Raw genomic sequence first — 24117 nt, forward strand, 5'->3', positions numbered from 1 at the left:
AAATCTTTTGTTGTGTTCTGGCTTTTCACCTTCACCTGCTTTCTCACTAAGCATTCTTCAAGTGTGTTTCTACTTCAGATGTATTCACCACTTCATTGCTGGACCACTTTTCTGATTGTACTGATTTTTACGCCACATACTGACACAGAAACACAAACCACAAGAACATATCCGTTGAGTTGAACTTGAGTATGTTGACATAGTTTGATGAATTATGTGCTGTTATGGTTGCACCTGTCTAAACACCACCATTACACTTAACCATATGTGTTACATTTGTTTGCTTCATTACATGTGCCCCCTCTCAATGGATAGTGATTTACTATTTGTTAAATGGTCTACAAAATCCCCACTGGTAATTGATTTAAATCTTTTAACATTGCTTACATGAAAATTCTTTACTGAACATGTCAATGCATAATTTATGACAGGGGATCATTTTACTACATCCTCCGTGGTTACATCAGGAGAAGGCACCCCCCACCCGTCCCCATTTTTTACATGTCTTAGCCCATTTTCACTCTCCAGGACTTTCAAAAAGAAGTTGTATATATTTATGACAAGGAGAGTATTTTGGAATTCAAATGATAACTGATTTGTTGTGAATTTTTCTCACCCCATATTGGGGAGAACATTTTTGTTAACAGGGAAGAAAAAAGGGGGGGGGGGGGCTATTTGGAGGTCAATTTTTACCTGTTATGGTTTGTACTTTAAATAAAATATTTCCCTTTTTACAAACTCTGGTGCTTTCATTGAATACACATTACTGAGAAAATAATTTATTTAGAAAACAAACATTGTATGAAATTATATGCATGTCAGTCAGTGGCCTGGCTGCCAAAAATGATCTGCAATATATTAGTTTTAAAATACAAGTGCACAACAACAACTGACCTAAAGTGATTAGCTATAGCAAAGATCTGTGTGTGTGTTCTTATGACCCTTTTGTGAAACCATCAGCATTATTCAATCTCACAGACAGCAGTATATAAAATGTCACATAAATGACTTTTGACACAAGACACAGGCATACTTTGCTTAACTGTACATGTTGTAACATTGTGTAGTTTATGTATTTGAGTGGCATCACCACTGGATCAGTTCCCACTGCGATACACACACAACAAAATGTATGTATACCAGTGCGCTATAAGGCTTTTTGGATAAAAAGCGTCCCCTGAAGACTCATGGACACAGAATTGGACTCTCTGGTTTGGTATTTGATGTGATTACTGTGGAAACTGCTTATTTTCTCTCTCATCGCTGTGCAGAAAGCTTCTCCATGAATGTCCAAGCCCCTTCAATTAGATTGAATATCTGTGGCACTCAGTCACTCGAGCAACACCTCCAGAGGTCCATCTTTTTTTTAGACAAGTGTGGAAGTTTTGTTCATCCAGCTACAATCTGTTCTCTGGTTCAGATTTAGGCTACAGTTATACAGTCTTTGTACATTTGCAGGTTGGTGTCCTAGCATTCTGCTGTTCTCGATAGCTGTGTTAGCTTGCGCTGGTTGTCGATCACCTTTAGGTTCTGAATGTAGTGTCGGATGTTGCTGGGACTACGCAGAGGCAGGGCGTGGTCTGAGTCTGGATGAGGATGGAGAGGGATAAATCATGTTTGACTCAGCAGACATTTAAGTGTTTGTACTGGCAAATCTTCCCATTATTTTTCTTAAAATTATTTTTTTCTGGCATTTTTTGCCTTTATAAGATAGAGGATAGTGAGGTAGAAGACAGGAAACAAGGGGAGAGAGATGGGAAAGACATACAACAAAGGATACTGGCTGGAATCGAGCCAGGGACGTTGCAGTTATGTTGCATGCACAGGTACCATTTGGCTACCAGGCCGCTCTGCTCTTACCATTAATTTTTAATCAGAAATTTTTTCAGAATGTGAAATTTAAAAAGGACAAGTGTGAAAACAAGTGAAGTGGTGAAACAGTAATCAGGCTGCGGAGATCATATTGTTAAAGATATTGATTAAAAAAAACTCTGATTATCATAAATTAAACTCTTCATCTTTCAGATAATACAACTGGTCACAACAATTAATGATATGGTAAATGTAGCTTACATGTAGATATGCGAGTAGCAGGCCCTTCCAGAAACATCCGATCTGCCAGGCCCCTCTGTGGAGATGAAGGCACTGTAGAGAAGATACAGGAGATTACCTACAGGATATATACTGCATGCATCATTCATTTACTTCATGCATATGCATTTGTTTGACCTTGTGTGAATACATATCCATAGCCATGGTATAAAGTGTATATCTTTGCCAATGCTATAAGTCTGCTAGTTGTATGAAAAGCTCATCTGGATCACTTACCGTAAGGCTGGCTTCTGCATTCTCTTACAATTTTCACTGTCTTGGCAATCATGCGCTGTGACAATGAGAGAAAAAGGAGGAATTACAGATCAATCTCATACTAAAGATAAGATGTGCGAGGAGAATAATTGAGTAACTATCTTACCATCTTCTCAAAATTGATCAATTTGTCTATACAGTTTGGATTTCCCTCATGGATGAATGTCATGTCTGAGCATAGATAGGAACAGAAAAAGTGATTAGTATCCTGGTGATTTTAGTCAATTATGTCATTGATTATCTAAAAGTGACTTAATTTACATCGTATTCATGTGTAGGCTAATGCTGTATGGGCAACACTGCTGGTTATTGTTACCTTTGAGCAGCAGAGGCATGAAGGGGATGTAAGGAGGACTGAGTTTGGCCACAGCCAATCTGTAGGCCCTGTGGTTGCGTGAAGGATCCTACCAGAAGCAGAGAATAGAGTAACACTTTATGTTAGTACACATAATTAACAGGACATACTATAAGCTGCCTTTGAATGTGAAGAAGTAGAAAACTATAGAGAATAGTACAGTAATAATGTTGGAACATTTATGAAATTTACACTGTAACTTACCATCAACCTCTCGTATGCACAGTAAACTCTTTTTGTCTTGCTGGGTATTCTCTGTAACAGACAATGACAAGCAAAAATGTTGTATGAGTCATTTCCAAAGTTATTGTTCAGTAAATGGTGCCACAACATTTATCATTATCATGACTGTGGTTGTTGCATTCAGGGGTTTCTCACCTCCCAGGTCTTGTAGAGCCTCTGTACTGCACTGTTGCTCAAACCAAACATCACGGCAAAGAATGAATTGAGATTCTTCTGCTCCTTTAATCTGTGGCAGAGAGGAAAAAATGGAAATAAACAAATATGTCTCAAAGTGGCAAAATGCTGTCCTTAAAATGAGTTTAGAGTGCAGGTTTAAAAGATGGTTTATATGGAAACGAAAGTCTACAGCCTGTGTGGGTTGTGGTTAGGTGCAGCAGTGCATTCAGCTTAATGCTAACATCAGCACGCTAATATGCTTACCATAACAATGCTAACATGGTGATGTTTAGCAAGATTTAATGTTGACCATGTTTACCGTTTTAGTTAGCATATAACATGCTAACATTTGCTAATTTGCACAAAAGACAAAGTACAGCTGAGGCTGTTGGTAATGCCATTAGTCCAAAGTACTGGACAAAGTGAAATTTGACCTGATGATGGTGGAAAAGTCAGGGGATCATCAAAGTAATTACAATTCATGCTGTGTGGAATATGGATGTTTGTACCAAATGTCATGGCAATCCAACTAATAGCATTTGAGACATTTCATCAGAACCACAAATGTGAACCTCATGGTGGCGCCAGAGGAATGGTCAGGAGATCACCAAAGTCATTATGATGTATGGTCTGAGCACCATGGATTTCTGTACCAAATTTTATGGTAATCCATCAAGCAGATGTTAAGATATTTCACTGGCTAAATTAAAACTTTGACATGCAGGTGCGGAAAAGTCAGATAACCACCAAAGTACATTCTGTGTGGAACATCAAAGTTTGAACCAAATTTTATGGCAATCCATCCAATAGTTTTTGAGACATATCACTAAAAACCAGAAATGCAATCCTCATGGTGATGATAGAGAAAAGGTAAGCCAAAATCAGTAGGGGGGCATCCTCTGGGGACCATGAATGTCTCCACAAAATTTCAGATATTTAAGTCTGGACCAAGTGGTGGACTGACCGATTGACCTTGCCATCAAAACATGGTTGAGGTGTTATATAATTAACTCTTACACTGCAGCGATCTTGATGAACTTCTTGAGCAGAATGGCTCGTTTCACCAGGTCTTCACAGAGACAAAGCTCAGTCACCACCCAGTACTGCACCTCATTGAAGCGACGCATAAACCGCTCCAGGTTAGCTGTGATGGCACCTGGAAATTTGTGACGGCCAAATATGTAGTAGATAAGCTCCGCCTGGAGAGATGAGCACAACGAGTCACAAACCACTGAAATGTAAAAATCAATGAGAAGCCTGTTTTTACAGGTGACTTAATGAATGTGACTTGCTTCAGAAACATGTGAAGCATGAAGGAAGAACTGTATCAGCAGACTGCTGCTGTCAGATAAATGGTGGAGAGCAGTGTGACTCAGATACAGTTTCAACAAAGAGATAACCAGCTTTTTGTTGAAATGAGGAAATCTCTGAGTGCTGGTTTCAGCTTTGTTTTTCTTTTTGCATAATAGAGCATTATGTACCTTAGAACTGAATATCCTCTTTCCTCTGTATCATTAGGTTTATTATTTATTCTTTGGTTTTCCTATGTATTTTTCTCTATAGTAGTTTTTCTGTACAATAGTTTTTATGGTAACTTTTTGGATGACTTATGTGATTCATGATCTATATTTGATTCAACTTTTGAAGTGTTCTATTTCATATGTGCCTGTATAATATTGATGTTGTTGTTTCAAATTGTTTTTGCCCTTTTCATAGAGGCATGAGGCATTGCTTCAGCTCTGCCCTGATTGGTTCAGCTTGGGAGCAGATTGCACTCTCAATCATGCAGATCACAATCACCTGAGTGCTGAATGTGTTTGTGTCTACATATTGATTGTCTTGCTCTGTGACGGTGATTTGACAACGCCTGATGAAGATCTCTGGTAGATCGAAACGTTGCTCAATTAAAATTGCTGGGAGCTACAAGTACAATGTGTGGATCTTTTTTCTGATTTTTGCCTTTAATGTCATATCTGCACCTCATGCATGGCAGTGAACAATTCCCAATCATAGTTGGCGAGTTCACTGGCGATGTCTTTAGAGCTCATCTGTTCGAGGATGTCAGTTGTTCCTCGCTCTGGACCCTGCTGCTCCGCCAGGGGTGTCTAGGATAAAGACAAAGAGAGGGGCAAACAGAGAGAGAGGAAGAAAATTAGCAGAGAGAAGGCGGTGGAGTGTATGTTTGATGGCTTTCTGGGCTGATAAGCTGCTCTGAACAAATCCAGCATGTGAAATTTAACTGTATGCACCATAATAAATAATAAACCTAATGAACATATGTCTAACGTGATGAGATTTCATCTTTTCTTTTGCGAGTATGGAGTATGGAGAACACCTATTCCTCACCAGTTGTTCCACTTGGCTGCTTGTGCAGATGAACAGTCTTTCGTTGAGTCCCATGGCGGTGTAAACTGCAGTCGCATCAAGCTTTAACTGAGCTCTTTCTGTGAACATTTAATACATCAAAAACTAATTTTCAGCCTAATGAACTGACAAAGAACAGTAGAGAAAATCTATGAACAAGACTAGCACTAGATCAGAAACTGAATTAATAAGCAGCTTTAGATGGGCAATTTTACAGGAACTGCAAATTTAAATGAAAAATATCTGTGCACACTTCAAAAGACAGAATGATCAATCACCTCCCGCAGAGTTCATTTTGACCAGGACGTGATCTCCTCCAGGTTTGACTATTGCTGACATCACATCCTGTACAGACGTGTTCACTGGGAGCATCAAAGTGAGAGGTTTGTTGTCTGGCCTGTAGATCTCGTACAACACTGCATCATGAAGGGAAAGAAGCCAAAATGTCAAGATATGCTAATTTGATAATTGATGTCATGAGTAATGATGTGTGTTAATATCTATTACTCATAAGCAACACCCACAGATGCTGTACATGAGTTAATGTGAGGTAAATGCAGTAATATTGTAATGAAGTCTCACACACCTTTATCTTGAGCTCTGATTGGCTGTAACCTCCCCACCGGCTCCTCACAGTTAGAAAACCAGTCAAACTGCTGGTTCTGTCAATAACATCAGAGTGACTCAGCAGTGACATTAAACGGACAAATGACAACAACATGACATTCAAACTGTTTTCTCATTAAAATGTATCTCTGATATTAATATTCTGTGCCCTGCTGTGATCTATGTGGAGACGCTTACCCTGCTCAGTGACTGATATCCGTTCTCCAACCTGTTGAGATATTAAAAGATGAGAAATAGTGTCATATACTATGCTGCCATAGTTATGACTTATGACTTTTAATAGAAATAGCAGATGTAATAAGATAACAAAGACAATTTACACTTTTGTTCTCCTCCTGTCCCTAAGTTGTTCTTTCAGCATGCTGCACAGACGGAAATCAGCTGCTACCTCCTTCTTCAGCCTCTGTTTCAGCCCAAACATGAAAAAACAAGAACATAATTATTGATTCTCTTCAATGACAAATATTCCAATACACAGTGTACAAAGAGAAATGGGCATGAATGTGATTAACTTGAGCCTGCAACCTCACCTCCAGGAAGTCTGAAGCAATGGGGTCTTCTTTCAGCAGAAGGCCGTACAGAGCCACCCACTGGCCAATCAGCTTCACTACCTTCTGCTTGGTGTTGAGAACGTAGGAGAGTTTCTCCTGATCTGAGCCCTCAGAGAGCTCTGCCTGGTAGGTGCAATGATCGTTAAGGAATAACGGCTCAACAAGCTTTACAAACAAAGAATCTGGGACTATTATAAGACAAAATTACAATTAAATATTACAGTTATGTACTTGTGGCTATCAGAAGAGATGAGATGAGAAAAAGAATACATCACATTACATTAACATTGCTCATTTGAACTGCGGCCATCATTATCATAAGCAGCAGAAGCAGTAGCAGAGGCAGTTACACACTATCCTTTTTAACTGAAGGGGTGCAATTATACGCACATCATGTGGGTTTTAAGGCCATTAAAAACAGCTCCAATAGGAAAAGAGTAAAGCCTGTACACTAATGTTTCATTCCAAGTTGGTCAAAATGTTGTTGTGTCCTCATGTTAGAATAAATGTGTGGGTTTTACTCTTTTCCACTTAGTACACACACTATCCTTATCATCATCAGCATCATCGACTCTGATCTTAGTTCAATCAGGAGAGACATAGTGAGTGAAGTTAAGATAATTGTTTATTATTGCAGATGATGTAGTGGTAATTAAGTCTTGGTCAAGACAGTCACTGGTGGTGACTGATGACTTCTGCTGAGATTGATAAGGCTGATGAAGTTGATGTAGTGATAAAACTGATGAATCTGCAAACACTAGGCGGTGATGGGGAGGTGGAGGGGGTGTGTCTAACAGCAGCTTGAACGCACTAAAGGCAGAAACTTATTAAATGACAACAGCAGGATGATAGGCTAACAACGGAGGTGTGTCGCTGTGCTATTGGATAGATTTGGACAGCTGATTACAGCTGGCAATGACAGCAAGGGAAATTATGACTGAGCATGTGTGAGAGATGTGAATGGCATTATGAAATGAGAAATATAACTACAGGCATATACATGCAAAAGATAGTCTTCCTGACTGAACTTTCGCTAAAGCGCCATTACTATTCAGGATATTGGTGCTGTAGTGCAGGACACAGTTGACTGGAGGGCATGAAGACTTTATGGGTGAGCAGAAAGTCACCCACACAGGGATCTGCAGGGAGACAAACATCACAACAACACACAGTTGATTAACTAGTTGACTAAGTCATTCCTGGTAATCACCATCAGTAAAACGGGGAAAAGGCAAGAAGATGCCCGCAGGCTCTCACCAATAGCATCATTTCCATTAGAGTCCAACTTCACTGTGTCCAGTAGGTGTTCCAGTATTTTCTCAGGTGTTCCTGACATTACTGTGTACCTGCACAGAGCATTGCAGAAGAGAAAAAGAAGAGGAACAGATCATTTATACTAACATTAATATCTGATGTGTATTGTTCTGCATGCATGCACTGAGCTTATGTGTTTGTGTGTGTTTAATTAAAGCCTTTTATTATAATTGTTCTCCATGCTTATGTCCTATTTTAATAACTGCTAATTTAAAGTCTTATTAAGAGTGACAACATAACTGTCCAGGGACTTTAGATGAAAATAGTCTCTTGGCTAACTCTAACACATTACATGAATAATTATATAATTAGAATTGTTTTATCAGGTTTACTGTATGTCCGTTTGCGTGCATATATTGATTGATAACCCCTCCACAAAAGCAGAAGCAGAAAAAAGCCCATGACGTAATCATCACATAGTTTGTCCAGAATACTCCAGTGTTTATAATACTTGTCAGAAACATATCACACCTGAGTGGAAAGCAGTGTCGGTCGGGTCAGTTACAGATCAAAAGTTTGCTGTTTAATTAAAAAAGCCATATACTGTGTCTACGTCATAACTCTTTCATAACCAAATTTAGAGGGATCTTTGCTGAATGGTATCAGGCCCAAAAATTCAATACTTGTTGGGTTCTTCAGATAATAAAGCTTGTGAAGTAAAGTGGAGAGAACAAGAGAAGATGGATATAGTGTGTGTAGGTGTGGAAGTAAAGAGGGAAACAAGTGAAAAACTAAAAGGGAGGTCATCATTGAGTTAATTCACTTTTATGTTTGCTAAAACACTTCAAGATTGATAACAAGTCATTCAACAAGGCAGGGTTGAAGTCCATTTCTTTTCTGGGTATTAGATAAAAATACATTAGTAAGATCTCAACGACGTTTGACAAAAAGATCTGTATACTTGTCCCACATTATGTGATGATGATCAATGGCAATGCTTGTGTAATTTTTATGATACAGTATCTGCACACACCCAGGTTAAGTATCTGTGAAGAATTTTAATGATTATAAAGCTGCTTGTAAAGTGACTGTTTTGTCTGAGAGGTGGGTGTGTCAGAGTTTCTCACTTGCTGTTGTTCCCTGCTCCTCCCTGTTCTGCTGAGTCAGCACTCTTCTCCAGCACCAGCACAGCTTTCCCATGCTCCTCCAGTCGCACCGTATTTGCCTCCACGTCCTAAAGGGTACAGAGATGGAGATCTGCAGCTATTATACCGTCGCATATGGCCTTAAATGCATGGCAACATTTTTGACATCTGACAAAGAAGCCATGGAGATGCACATATAGTAAGTAGGTGATCAGACACACCTTGAGAATGCGTATGAAGTCCTGTTTATCAACACGGAGGAAATGGCAGTTGTCTTCTCTCAAGATGATGGTGGCAGCACGAGGTGCATCGTTCAGCAGCGCTAGCTGCCCAAAGTCCTCACCCTCATGTAGTGTTGTTACCAGGCCCTGTTTGCACACAGTAGTTTCATCATTATATACTAGCGTAAAAGCAAGAAAGCATTTACTAATAACAATTCTGAGGGTTTTATTTGCAACCAGTAAATAGATTTACCTTTCCATGTGTGATCACATTTACAGAGCCTTTCCAGATGATGTACCAGGAAGTGCCTTTGTCCCCCTGGCTGAACACTACATAACAAAAAAAGACAGTCGACAACAACACTGGTTATTCACACGTGTCTCTGTGTGAATAACCATCATAATTGCATGAAGATCATGTTTACAGGGTACTTTCATGCAATGGGCATTATTATGTATGTATGACTTTCATATTCAAGACTAAATGGAAAGAGAGATGAGAAGAGTATAAAGGACACATGACTGCCTTCATTTAAGTGATGAATCAATCATGACGTGAGGACTTTCAAATATTGCTGATGGTTTACGTGGTTTAGTGGAGATAATATATCTGAAGGGTATGTTGGGCAGAAGAGGACATTTGTGCACGTTAGAACAACAGTATAGTGAGGTTCAGCTCTACAATGAGACCGTGTGTGTGTCTATGTGTGTCCACGTGTGTATGTAGCACGGCTCTCTACCACCCAAGCTCAAACGTCAGCAAAGCTGTCACACTCACAGACTGTTCCGGCCTTGGCATGTGATTCAAAGACCAACACAGCTGCTAGTTCCTTCCGTACCTACAGGCACAAAAGAGCAAGAAATGAGACTCCATTGATAACTCCTGTTTCCACTGTGTTATATTCCAATATTTTTTTGGTCAAAGTACATTATGAAAAAAATTGATTCTGTATGTGCAAGAAAAATACTAGCCTGGAACACAGATTAACGTTTTTAAAGATTAAATTTAAGGTATACTATCACCATCAAAGTGAAGTTTAATAGCAAGACTCTCAATTTCTACAAGCAAAAACATGGGCCATCAGAATAATTTGAAAGACTGTATAGTCATGTAAAAATTTTACACATAGTGGTTTTAAGGACACTGATGTCAAGAGCAGGCAGTAATAGTGACTTACAGAGGCGGAGAGATGAGCAGCAGCCTTGACATGGAGCAGCTCCTCATAGATGACCTCCAGGTCCTCAGCACTCCTCTGACTGGGGCTAGACGCAGAGAGGGCAACAGGTGTGATCAGCCATAAAAACAGCTGATAAAGACATAATCCAACAGTACCGGTTCCTTTGAGTGGTTTTATGAACCTTATATGACTGTCATACATGACATACTGTAAATAAATGACTTCACTAACGAGGTAATGCTTCATATACAGCAGCTACAGAAGCATCGGGCATAGTTGAGATAATAAGTCCAATGTCTCTAAAACAACATCATCATCATGTAGTCTGATAGTGTTTTCATGTGTGCAGTTGTTTTATTGGCTTAACATACTAACCATTTCCGCAGAATCATAGTGAGCAAAGCGTCAGGACCCAGCTGAGACAGCAGAGACAGAGCTTCCTGCAGCTCATCCTCCGAGTCCTTCTCGTTTGTCATGTGGTTCAGGCCAAACTCGGAGTCCTGGAAGCGGTAGAACTGGGTGTCCTTGTCATGAAAGTTCACCTCATGTTTCACTTGATTGAGACAGAACACAGGAAAAGGAAAAATATTCATGAGATCTTAATGTAACTAAGGGTGACGACCTTTTGAGATGTGGTGATTACATAAAATTTATCATTTAAACATCCTCTCCAGAAATGTTTTGTTGATGAATAAAAATACTTTAAGTAAAACACAACTCTTTCATACTCAGATTAGTTCAAAAAAAGTCAACAAAAAGAAACAAATAAGTACATTTTGACCTTAGAAGAGAATTTTGTTGTCACATAGTAACTTTACAACACAGCAGAATGACAAGATAAATGGAAATAAGTGCAAATCTATTCTGAGCGATCCCCTTCATTTGATGATGAAGCATTTCTATTCTGATTGGAGTGGTCTCTTCCAGAAAGACAATATCCCGTCCAGAGAACATAAGTGGTTAGTGAAGACTTGACTGAGTGAGAACTCATTGTTAAACATGTTCCCTGGCAGACTCAGTCACCAGATCTCAAGCTACTCAAATGCTAAGGGGAAATTCTTGAGTGCTGCTTGAGACATTGAGACATCATTATCAGAATATATTTTTAAAAAATGCCAGAAAACGACAGCATTTCCTGTCAAATACTTATATAATCTTCTACAGTCCGTGCCGAGGTGTGACCTCATGCAACACCTGATAAATATTGTTTTATTACTCTTTACTTTGGTTGTCAGCCAAATGTTGCTGGTGTCACATGCATACAGACAAGAGGAATTAGTACATTTTACTCGAGACATACTGTATTTCCTCATTTCTTACCATGAACAAGGATTCCTTCATCCACCAAGACCTGCCACATTCCAACAGCCTGGCTTCTTGATTGGAGGCATTCATTTTGTTTCATCAGCCAATCAACAAGCTCCTTACCAGAACAACATTGTCTGTAAGAGTAATTTCACATGTCAATTTGCATGTAATTTGCAGAGTTTGTCACTTTTTTTTTTTTTTTTTAACACAGAAGAAATGTACAGTGTGGGTACCTGTATGATTTGAGGTGATACTTTCTATCTCGGATCAGACCGGGGTTCCTCTCGATCATAACGCTGTACACTGACCTCGCTGCCTTCACAACACGATCTGAGAGAAACTTGATAGACAATGAAAAAAAATATTATCAAGCAGCTAATCTATTAGCATCTTTCTATTATAGAGATAAATCTGCCAAGACTAAGTCATGCTCCCTTTTATGATGTGATGAAATAGGGTGAGAACAAGTGAGAGAGTTCTGTGTACATAAGGAGCCAGGATATGCAACACAGTCGGTCTTGTTAACTGAAACACTGTGCTTATTTATGAGTGTGTGAGAGAGAGAGAGTGAAAGAAAGAGAGACAAGTTTCTTTGCATTTCCCCTCAGCGTTGAGATCATGTGCGATGGCAGGTATTTCTAACAACGTGAGTGGAGATTTCTGTGGGCATCGGAGTGAAATGTGGTGTGTGTGTGTGGGTGGGTTGCAGGGAGGTGGGAATGTTTTATAAATGGCTATGTTTTGTTCAGCTTTCCTACATCTCGCTGAGTTCTGAGTATCTACAACTCACACACTCTGGCACGCAGCGACAACAAACTTTCCCCTCTCTCACCTCCTTCAATGTGCTGCTTTTCCTTTTAAGTCTCGATTTATTTCCTCCTCACTTCCCCCTCACATAAACACGGCTCACTTGGGTCAGGTCTAAAAACCAGAGAGGTTGCAGACAGGGTGCAAAACCTGTCAGCCACTGATGCAGAAGCAAGGCTTATATAACAAGAATGTGCTGTAATGCGGATGCCCTAATTCAGGTTTTTTCATGCTTTCTGCACTGCTTCTCTTTCGTAAACAAATTGGATCAAACTACCACCCAACAATATTTACAATCTAAATGATTGACAGAGGTAGACTTTGTTATTTGCTTCTCCCTGTTTGACTTCCTCTCTTGCTTCTCCTGCTCCCAGTCTTGTGATTCAACAAGTGACTCAGACAGTTATTTGTTTGTTCTGCAGATTCTTCTTTGGGCACTGCTGTTAGCCCAAGGTGGTGGTCTTGAGATGCACACAGAACCCAACAATGACCATTTCCTATATTAGTATTTTTTTTTGTTGAGCGGAGTTGCAGCAAAACGAGGAAGCCGGGGACAGAAACGACCCCACTGACCCCATGCCTCGATGACACCGACACAACCTTTGCTCTTTCACCTGAACTCGAGGCCACAACACATATTTGTTAGATCCAAGTTCACGCAGGCCTGCTAATTATGATGCACAACTATAACGGACTACTGTGGGTAATGCTGTACAGTTACACACTTCAACCAATCATGCCCACATCGGCCTGTTCCCAGACCTGACATCTTCAGAGTAAATACGCCCTGAGGCATCTGCTGTGCCCCATAGAAGTTATGTTGTCTAGAGGTCACCAGTATTCCCAGGGGCTATTTTTTCCCCATGGGAATGCCAAAGTCACATTCTCAGGCATGTCAACTCCAAAACTTATTTTCTTGATGAGGCAATTTTCCATTACCTAAGCCAGCCTTTACAAAAACAATATCAAAAGCCATATTTCACTGAGGGAGCCTGGCTCTCGCTACTGAACCTGACAATCATGTAAACACGCAGAAAAGTTAATCATTTCTTCCGTGCGATGTTTTCTATTGCTGCAGTTCAATTGTCTGTGTCCGATTGCGCGTTGTTTATTGTCTGTATGTAGGTCATCTGATCATCTTGTCTAGGAACTATAAGCCATGTGTTACGTAGGTAATTGTTCCAACTGAGTCGAATTACAGAGTAAACACCTTTCCCGCAGGTGCACCAGTCAATGACTCAAAGTACAATGCACACTGTGTATTGGTGTGTAGTAATGTATGGGCCAGCTGTTAGGTTTGGAAAGGCAGCTATAACCCACTTTATGACTTGGGTCCATATTGCTGTTGAGGTCATTTTACAGTCAAGAACATATATACAAAAAGTATCTTAAAACCACTGATCCACAGTATATAAATAACTTCATATTGTTATAGACTTAAGTTGTCGAGGTTATATTATCTCTACTTATGATCCTAAATTACCACGCCTACAGAAAGGCTGCTCTACAGCTTGTACAGTTTACTCAGACACAGGTTGTAATTGTCTTTATCACTACATATTCATATAACTTCTGTGCATTAACTTTATTCATTTAAATCTGTTTGTGGCTTGTGGCTGTTAGTCATCTGCTCTAGAAGTGTGTAGTGTGTGATTTGGTTGCATGCATTTGTCTTGTTGGGTGGAATGATGACCAGTACAGTTATTCTCTGTGTGTTTCATCTGTAGGCGAGACATTTCTCTGTTTCTTACTGTGACCTTGGTGGGCAGAGTTGTTTGAGAAGCAGCTGCAGCACTGCAACACTGTGAGTTGGAAAGGAGCCTTAATGTCGCTGTGTGGTCTCTACAGATACCTGACTTTCCCCCCCGTCTCTCTCTACATCAGAAAAACACAAGACCACACACCTACCAGAAACATTTCCATCCTGAAAAATCCCCCCAGAAGATGGGTAAAATGATTTTCACGACCTCTGACAAAGTCATTCAGCATCAATTTTTAGATCTATCAAGTTGTATCTGCAGTTGATGTCACTTCTCACCTACACTATATGTGTTGCACAAACACATTGTCCAACCTACAAAGTCCTCTACCTGCAGAACAGAAACACCTCAACAAAAGGCAAGTGGAAAGTGTGAAAAGTTTTGCAAACAAATATTACACACTTTCCATTAGCTGCTTGGAACATGTCAAACATTTTAGCCATTCTGATGGCGGGGCTCTGGGGATTGCAATGTTGATCTGTTGTTCCATTACTTTGGTCTAAACTGAAATATCTCAACAACTGTAGGATGGATTGCCATGAAAATGTGTACAGACATTCACGGTCACCAGAAGATGAAGCCTACTGACTGTGGCAACTTTTCCTGTAGCGCTAGCGTGAGGTTAACATTTTTGTTTTTTACCCAAATGTCCCAAATACTGGATAGATTGCTATGCAATTTATCATCAGGCCAACATTTCAGTTTGTCCAAAACTTTGGTTTATCTGTCTAACAGGGTTACCTATCTTACAGTCTAATAGCTCCGCTAGCATGGCTGTAGCCTTCTGGTTTCACAGATGAAAATTTTATTTTTAAAATGTGACCAAAGATTAGTAGCTACTAAACTTGTGATCAAATATGGTGAATTCTAGTTCAGTATGTCTAAAGAGGAAAACTACACATGTTGCAGATAAAGAAAGTTGGAGCACAATCAAACACAGCTTATTAAAAACAATCCATCTTGTACAGTGCTATCAGAATGTATGATGCTCATTTGTGACTTCAAGGATCAGGAGCCAGCACTTGCTAAGCAACCAAACAAAGCTGCAAGAGGTTAGCAACACGTGCTTCCTGCAGACTCTCTGTAGATTACCTCTTTATCTTCTCTTTCCAACACAAAACAAAATTCACAGGCATTGATTCTTTGGGTGTTGAAAGATGCTTTTTCTCTCACACTGTCTCTCACTGACAACTTCTTCTTTCTGGGGGAGACCAAAAGAATTCCCTTTCCATGTCAAACCCTGTTATCAGTGTTTAAAAGGTTCTCTGGTTGGCATGCTGTTGAAGAAGCTGAGATAAAGCGGTGTGAGGGGCCTGGACTGGGTGAAGCAGGGCTCAGAAGGGTGGGGAGGGTCAATTAACTGTGGGCCCTGGAGTGCCCTTTAGACTCCTTGTGACTACTTGCCACGTTAGGAATGTGTTTTTTAAGACTCGCTTGAGTAGTAATGCAGGATATTATAACAACAAAAGAACAAGTTCAGCATTTTAAGAGGATGCAAGCGCTGCAAGTCTAGATGATAGCAGAGGTCAGTGCAGCTTAAAGTCACCAGGAGAGAGAGAGAGAGAGCAATACAGGCTGCTGATAATTTCAAGACTCACATTCAAGTGCTATGCCAACCAAAGTCAATAACTGTTATCAGCTAATTAGTAAAGTGAAAGATAGAAGCCTCGTATGCACTTACAAACCTGATTATGTAACTGTTTGGGAGCACTTGAATGAGAGGATATGACATAAAAGATGCTAAATAATAATTAACCTTGATGACTAATGTAAAAAAAAATCTAATTTTTAACAGTCAAGCTCATTGAGATTTTCCATTTAGTTTGCTTAAGAGCAAAAACACGATGAAATCACGCTTCTCCTCTGTCACTGTGTCTCTCCTTGTGTTCCTTGTGAGAACATTAAATTACTCCTCAGCTGTGAGGAGGTGATGTACCAAAGCATAGTTCACCATCTGAGGTATACACACCTGCTTCATAGTGTCCTTTGAATTCAGGGCCTCTGGCAGCGGAGTCTAAAGGAAAGAGGGAGAGACATTATCACCACTGAGCCATTTCTCCATATCTAAAACCTCTGAAATAAAGCAGATAACTTGCTCTGGAACGGCATTCCACAGGAACTAGCTGGTCGTTGATGATAATCTCACTGTGGTTGCACCAAATAAACAAATATAACCAAGCTGGACTGTCCAGATAGAAAGAATAATTATTTTCTTTTCATTGAGATGAAGGTCAACATAAATACATTAACTCAACCTGCGCTGAGTTACTATTGTCTCCACCGTGGTGTGGGTGGGTATCAAGTGTGTGTAATGAAGTGGGAGGAAAAAGTACACAGACATGAGCTGAAGGAAAGTACACAGCCTGTTGCCACGCATTTTGTTGAGTGAAAAGGTTGCTTTTAGCTACTGACTATCCTTTCTTATGAAAAGGTTTTTGAAAGTGTTTAAAGATTAAATGTACTGCAGCAGTTGCCACAGATATATACGTTTAATCACATACTATTTCTGGTGACTCCCTTTACCAGAACATGGTCTTATGAGAGTCAGATTAACCCTAACCTAAACCTGTTACCTTGTACAATTATTCAGCATTGCTATGTCCGTACTTCGGCCTAAGTTTTACTTCCTCTATGCTTCTTGGTTTTTATGTTTTTATGACAGCCTTGTGGTGTACCTGTATTCCCGAGGCACTTGCTTTTGCTCTTAATTCGAGTGTCAGAGCCGTATGAAGGCTATTATAAGGATCCCATTTTCCTTCCAGATCTGATAACTTGTGGGTTGCTATGTGGGAGCTATGTCTGCACGCACACAGAATGAGGGAAAACTGATTTATAGGCAGCACATTTCACTTAGTCTCAGTATAGGGTTGTAAGGTTTACAAGTATAAAATATTAGCCGAATAGAATATGGATGAATTTTTATAACATGTACGTTTGTTTCTTTGCACTTTGCTGATGCATCGTATGAACAGATTGCAAAAAAGAAGTTTAACACAGGCGAAGTAACCACACGGCATGACTGAAATTGACGCATGAGGTATAGCTGACCTAATTGTTGAGATCAACTCTTTAAATCACTGATATAAATCTGTTAAATGTCTCCACTCCTTGTGCAGACTTTGTGGCATGTTTTGTCTGGTGTGCTGTGCAGCCAGCTACGGTACGTCACATGATTGTCTGAATGGCACACTGCATACTTGAAAAACTCATTAGCTCATTAGCCCCCACTGTGGCAGAAAAGCTTGAAAAAAAAAAGAATACCTTTTTTCACTGATCATTAAAGAATTTTTCACTGTGTATGTCTTTATAAAATCATATGTGTGGCATTGTTTTGTCAGTTATAACCAGGTCAGAGTGACACATGTGCCCCTTGAGTAAACAAAAAATGTGGATAAACCAGTGTTCTCCCAGGTCTGTAGACAGGCAGATACTATTAGGAACCTTTGTGAATGTGAGGCATTTTGTTCTCTTTTGTCCCCATGTATCAGCACCGGTATGCAGGAGCAGGAAAGACAGGAGGGACTATGCCCTGGCATCTCCTAATGATGACAGCAAAATGAGCTCAATTTTTCCCCCTGTTAAAGGTGATGTGTTAAGAAAAGGAATTAGCTAATGCCTCAGCGCTATTTTAATTGAGCTCATTGTTCATATCATACATTGATGAGAAACAAAAGGAGTTGGATATCATTTTGGGGGAAAAAAATGAACACTGCTGATATCGGTTATAAAATGAATATTGTTCATAAGGCGGATCTCACTGCCTTTGTGCCAGTATAGTACAAACAATGTTCCCATTGAAAAGATAATCATGTGTTTAATGTCAAGTTTATATATATTAATGATTCGGGTACATTTAGTATGTTGTCAACCTGACCTTTACACTTGGGTGTGTAAATCTTTTTTAAAGTATTGGCCTGGCGAGGACATCTCTGTGAAAGTGTTCATGTGTAATTTATTACATGTAAGATAACCTAAATAAACACAAACTCCCCTGACAACCACTTGAACGACTCCTGTGACATTTGAGAATATGTGTAGCATGTTAGATCAAGAGACTATTAAATTTAGTGTGTCCGGTGTCATACTTGTACGTCACAGACCCAAACATAATTGTCAGATATGAATCTTTTGTGTTACTTTACATAAAATATGACTTTCATATTTGGCTGGGAAGAGCAGGAAGTCCAGGATACAGTCTGGAGAGATTTACAGTTGTCTTTGACCTATTGATGCTTAAAAGTCAAGTAAATTTAGAACCTAAGAGCCTCACCACTGTTCTGTGTCTTCCTGTGACCTGGAAACAAAAACTTCCCCTTTGTGCAATCTTCTAAATCTCTTTTGTAAACCGAGCAGGGGTGTTATGGTGGACTTGGACAATAAACAATACACTATTTATAACCCCAGTTTAATAAAAACTTTGTGCTTTGTTACCTTCCTGTGTCCCCACACCCGAACTGCTAACACAATAGAGAAAACTGCTTCAGTCTACTGGAAGCATTCTTGAAATATCTGCTAAACCTCTGTTTTGGGGACCCTCTAACTGTGTCATAGTGGAGCTCTATGAATAGTGTTGCTATCGCTTTATCCACATCTCCTCCAACTTTTTTCCTCAGTTTCAGCACAAAATTAGCCGCATTTTGATCGCTGGGTGGTGTGCCACTTGAAGAAAAACTAGGTTTTTTTAAGGCTATTAAGCTCTAAACACAATAACAACTACCATTTTTGCAACAAATTATGACTGTACCAGTCTTTCAGTCTGTTCTTGGTCTTTCTGTACCAAGTCACTGCTATCTTGTCTAATTCCAGATATTTCTAGAAAAAAAGGGGCTGGTATTTAGTGTTACAGCTCAAGATTTGCAAAGTCACAAGCACATACACAACATAATCTATCTAATTACTTTTAAAAGACACACAACAATTCAAGAAGACAGTGTGAATAATCAAAACAATGGCGCATCACTATCATCTCTCCTCATCATCATCATTGTGTGACACCATATACTAATTCTTGTCTGTGTTACATAAACTAATCCACAGTTATTTCTCTGGAGAAATCATTAAAAGCAGCATACCCAGCTGATGCCCCTTATGGTCGTTCTTTCCACTGAGTAGCGGTCCGGGAACACTTGGTAATTGTAACTCCGAAATAGATGCATCTTGACTCAGACCAAAACAACCGAAAAACAACTTTCCCAGTCAGATCTGAACACGGAGTCAGCACCTTCAGACATTATTCACAGCACAGTCGATCAGCTGCTCGTTACTGTACACGCAGCACAACGACACTGCCGCTTCAGGAGCCCGCATTATGTCCCCCGAATCCAGGCAGGATCCTGTATGTCGGTCTTGCATTCAAACCCACGCTGGATACTTCTGCTAGACGTGTTTGCCTCTCAGAGAGGTCGGGCTGTGTAATATTCAGCCATCCCTCGTAGCACAGGCGCACTTTGCTGCTGCTGAGTTGCGTGTGTGTGTGTGTATGCTCTCTGGCTGGAAGTCAACATCACAGAGAGACGGCCTCCTCTGGCATTTCACCATCTAATTAATGGCCTTTGATTTATTAGGCCTGACGTCGACGTACTCCGTGCACATGTGGGCAGGTGCAGACGTTGCATTTTGTCCGTTTTTTTTTTTTTAACACGTCTTAAAATAGAAAATGAAATGTGTCTGTTTTTACCAGGCTCATACTATAAATACAGAGGTGGCACAGATGCAGATGCACAGATGTATATATGGTTTTTTTAAAAAAAGACAAAATTTGCAAACATATCAAACAAACAAAAACATGATTTGCAAAAAAAAAACTCATATCATGACGTTATTAATTTACATCCTTTACTTCATTTCAACTTAAACCACATCCCTGTGGTGAAAATATAAAAAGAAACCGCACACAAACACTTGTGAACTACTTGTTTTGCTGTTCAACTGATACTGTAGGTTCAGGAGACTGAGTCAAGGGTAAATTAAAGGAGGCATAATGTTCCAGGCGGGCGCTGCATGGTCTAGTTTGTTCAGTGTAGTCGTTCAGAACAGCCCACATGAGCTGCAGAGCACCGCATACACACTTATCAGGTTGTCCAGCTGTCTGGCTCAACTGGGTCTGTAAGCGCATGGACGCGCAGATAAACTGTTTCAAGGGCAGAAAGCAGTTTATGTTGGAGAACAATACTCGATGTCTCACATTAGTAGTAGTTTTGTCCAGTTCTAGCTTACAGGTGTTTGCCCTTTGCACAGGTGTTAAACTGTTACATACCTATGGTTTATGGATTCATAAAACTCAAATCATACTGCTTTATGTTGTACCAACAGGTCTACTGTAGTTTTCAGCTGTGAATACACTTTGCTAGATAGTCACATTATTCTCTGTGCCTCTGGTTTAGATCCAGTGTGTGTGGTTCAAAGTTATTTTATTGACTTCATTTGTGTTGTTGAACAGAAGCAGATGACTTACTTCTCCTATGTCTGGTGTACGACGTCTAGGTGGAGAACAGATCGATTTGACCAAGTTCTCCATGGAGAAGATGGCTTGGATACTACCTATGTGAAACATGGAGAAACAGGGTAAGAATTAGTTTCTTTAACAGCCAGGAAAAAAACAAACAAACATGAGAATGCATAGTCAAGCCTGTCCCATCATCAGCAATTAGTTGAAGCAAAGCAAAGATAAGTGATGTAAATCTGCAGACTGTCAAACAAGGACAAGGGAACCCTCTATTTAACTTGATTTTCCATGCACCTCCAGTAATAACTGGATCGTGGTCAACTGTATCCTGCAGGCTGGACACGTTATGTAAGACTTGTTTAAATCCCAGCTATTGTTTCAGTGCTGGGCTGCCCTTCCTGTACTGACCTCAATGCCTGAATCAGTTTGCCATGGCTTTCCACAAGCTCCCCACAAGATAATACACCCACAAGAACGTCTACACTGCCCTGCTTTCCATGCTTTGCTGGGTTTTTTCCTCTAGCTGGAAAGCTGTAAGACGGCAATGTATTAGAACAATCTCTTGTAAGAATTATTATTAAAACTCCAGCACCTGTTGCTCCTGCGTGCTATCTCTGTTTAGACATTACTGCCTCTTCCTTGGAGCCCTACTTTATCAGCGTGTGCGGTGAATGAGTGATGTATCACAAATTCTACAGAACTCACAATGAGTCACAACCTCTCCCAGTTCAACTGTACAACAGTCCCTTTTCCATGAAGCTACTGTGAGGCGAATCTCCCACAGTCTCTCAGAAACAAGAACAGTAACAAATCAAAAACAGTAACTCGCTTCTTACCAAGTATAGATTCCCGTGGAGTCATGAGGATGCTCCAATCACAGCCGTCCCAAAAGAAAGAATTAAAGTAAACAAGCGATTAAAACCGCACAGAAAGTGCTGCTTTAAGTTGTCTGTGCTCTCGCTAAAGTTGTCTGTGCTCTTGCTTAAAGTTCTCTGACTCAGTCTCTTCCAAATGCCTTTAAGGGACTCGAAGATGCCAAATTAAGAATGCTCACAATGAAAGAATCCAGTTGTGCTTCTTATGACCTCCTGAGGGACAGGATAGTTTAGCTGATAAGGAAGAGCACATTGCTACAGTCTGTTTGATAGTATCTGACAAAGTGACTGTGATTGTCTTGTGTGCACAGTACAGCAGCACATCATAGGGTAGGTATGCATAGAGCACTGTTGCTGTTTTGAAAGATTTATGGTAGTTTTGTACAGACTTTAAAAGGGCTTCACCCACAGAGAAAGGAACAAACTGCTTTCTGAATGTCTAAGCTACACTACTTTCTGAAAAGTAAAGACAGAAAAAAAAAATTCAAAGACGGTAATTGCTTTGTGACCCTGGGACTATAGTGTTGGATGACCTTGTTAGGTTCAGAGCACAGTTAAAACGAACATAAAAATTCATCTCACAGGAGAGATTAAATTTAGGCTGCTGTGACCTTGAACTCCTCAGCTACACAGGTCTCAGTTAACTTTCCGTGTCTGGCATTTTGAAAATAAATGCTACCCTCTATTGAGAACTCTGATGCCCTGCAACCTGCATCGAGTGTAAAGCAAGCCTCAGTCAAATTCACATACATCTGGAATACAAAGCTACCATAAAATGAAGCAATTAGAGTAGGTTTTAGACCCAGAGATTTTTAGAAACTCATTAAGTGATAAACTGATGAAAGAATCTGTATAAATATCCAAAAATTATATAACTGTGAGTTCTTAGGCAGGATATTTATGCCTTTATATCTGATTACACTAGAAAAATAATGTTGTTTTCTGTGTTTTTAGGCGAAAGTCCATCTTTCTTTCTCTCCTTCTTTCTCTCTCTCTCTCCTTCTTTTTCTGTATTTATTTATGTGTTCATGTGTTATGTGCCCTGTTTCTATTTAGATCCCTTGGGAATGGGAGTGGGATTTCCTGCAACAAATCTACGCCCATGGAATGTGTACTTTGCCAACTGTCTTTGTTGTGCCTGCTTGGTGGTACATACACACACACACACACACACACACACACAGAAACCTTTCCTTCCTCACCCCTGGCCAGTTAGCAGTGACAGGGAGAGACATATATTATTCGTTTGACCCCGAGATCAAATAAGGACTGAAGCAGAAACTGAGGCAGACAGTAATTCATGAGCGAAGGCATTAAAACAGATGGTGGCAATAATTCTAAACCTCACAACACCTCAAGTTTGTCAACAGCGTTCTCACATATCTACCCCCTGCTGTCAATCATACGGTGGAATTTATCACAGGTTTTAAGTTATAAATACAGAAAAGCAACAAATAACTTTGACATATTATTTAGAGATTCAATAACTTGCTTTGTCTTGAAATTTGGAATAACTGCGATGTAAAATTATACGTCAAGAACTGCTCGTTAGACATATAATAATAATTTATTAGATAATCATACATTTCCATGGCAAACTATTTAAGAATAAAGCAGTTTTTCATCTGAGGACGTCCCATAATTATAAAATAACATAATAAATCAAACAATCTGTTAGTCAAAATATAATTTTGATAAGTGATCAATAACTTACCAAAGGCAGGCTCTTGTGAGATTTTTCAGTCCGATGGCTTTCACAGATTTTGAGTTTGCTGTGCTTCCTTTTTCAGCCTGTACTCCTTTCATATGTCCGAGGATGATTCCTCTGTCTGTGTCGTTATGCGAACTGTGGGAAGCGTTGCTGGACACAGTTTCCTATATCTCTCTGATTGGTCATGAAGAGAGTTCTCTAGGGCATGGGCTAGAGCAGTGAGACATGGCTGTGTGAGAGTGTGAAGAAGTATATACGCATCTACATGTGGTTTTATAGATGACATACTTGTCTGCATGCGTAAAACCACAGGAAAGCTTCAAAGCTCATCTTTGGTGCAGATTTCATTGCTTTGCATTAACTGTATGACTTACAGTCAGACAAGTAAACAGATATAAAAGGTATTACACAAAATAAACCACAACATTTGATTTAATGTTTCCTGAAGGGAAAGTCACTTTTCATGTTAATATCTTCTTTGTATATGCAACTTTATTTTATTTTTGCTTGGTAAATACTGTATTTTGTTTAATATTTGTTAACCATTACTTTCTTTCTAGCTGACAGTTTGCAATAAGACTGATCACATGATTATGTGGTCAGGGAATGCTTTAACATGTGTGCCTGACCTCATGACCGTGTAGACTCATGCAGCATCTTTGTTTATAGATTTAATAGGTTAAACAAAAAAAACCCCAACAATAACAAATTATGTCACACTGAGATATCAATAGCCTTTATTTAACAAAC

General features: G+C 39.7%; 1 protein-coding gene across 3 annotated transcripts; it reads right to left on the reverse strand.

Annotated features, from left to right (window-relative positions):
• Window positions 1-763: 763 nt before the first annotated feature.
• On the reverse strand, window positions 764-23598 carry rapgef3 (Rap guanine nucleotide exchange factor (GEF) 3). Of its 3 annotated transcripts, none has more exons than XM_044352223.1 (28): window positions 23371-23598; window positions 20791-20876; window positions 16306-16350; window positions 12003-12109; window positions 11782-11903; window positions 10837-11014; window positions 10462-10546; window positions 10062-10122; window positions 9537-9613; window positions 9284-9430; window positions 9045-9151; window positions 7921-8009; window positions 7724-7802; window positions 6643-6793; window positions 6433-6515; window positions 6290-6320; window positions 6072-6147; window positions 5764-5901; window positions 5468-5565; window positions 5101-5226; window positions 4139-4320; window positions 3101-3191; window positions 2927-2977; window positions 2684-2771; window positions 2474-2538; window positions 2329-2383; window positions 2074-2145; window positions 764-1586 (listed from the first exon to the last, which is right to left on the reverse strand). In XM_044352223.1, the coding sequence occupies exons 2-28, from the start codon at window positions 20851-20853 to the stop codon at window positions 1468-1470; spliced, it is 2586 nt and encodes an 861-aa protein (XP_044208158.1). In that variant the 5' UTR covers window positions 20854-20876; window positions 23371-23598; the 3' UTR covers window positions 764-1467. The 3 variants fall into 3 exon arrangements, with proteins under 3 accessions (XP_044208158.1, XP_044208156.1, XP_044208157.1); XM_044352221.1 differs by lacking the exon at window positions 23371-23598 and adding an exon at window positions 21618-21912; XM_044352222.1 differs by lacking the exons at window positions 20791-20876; window positions 23371-23598 and adding an exon at window positions 19409-19873.
• Window positions 23599-24117: the final 519 nt, after the last annotated feature.

Source organism: Thunnus albacares, chromosome 5 (genome assembly GCF_914725855.1).
Source record: "Thunnus albacares chromosome 5, fThuAlb1.1, whole genome shotgun sequence".
NCBI classification, from domain to species: domain Eukaryota; kingdom Metazoa; phylum Chordata; class Actinopteri; order Scombriformes; family Scombridae; genus Thunnus; species Thunnus albacares.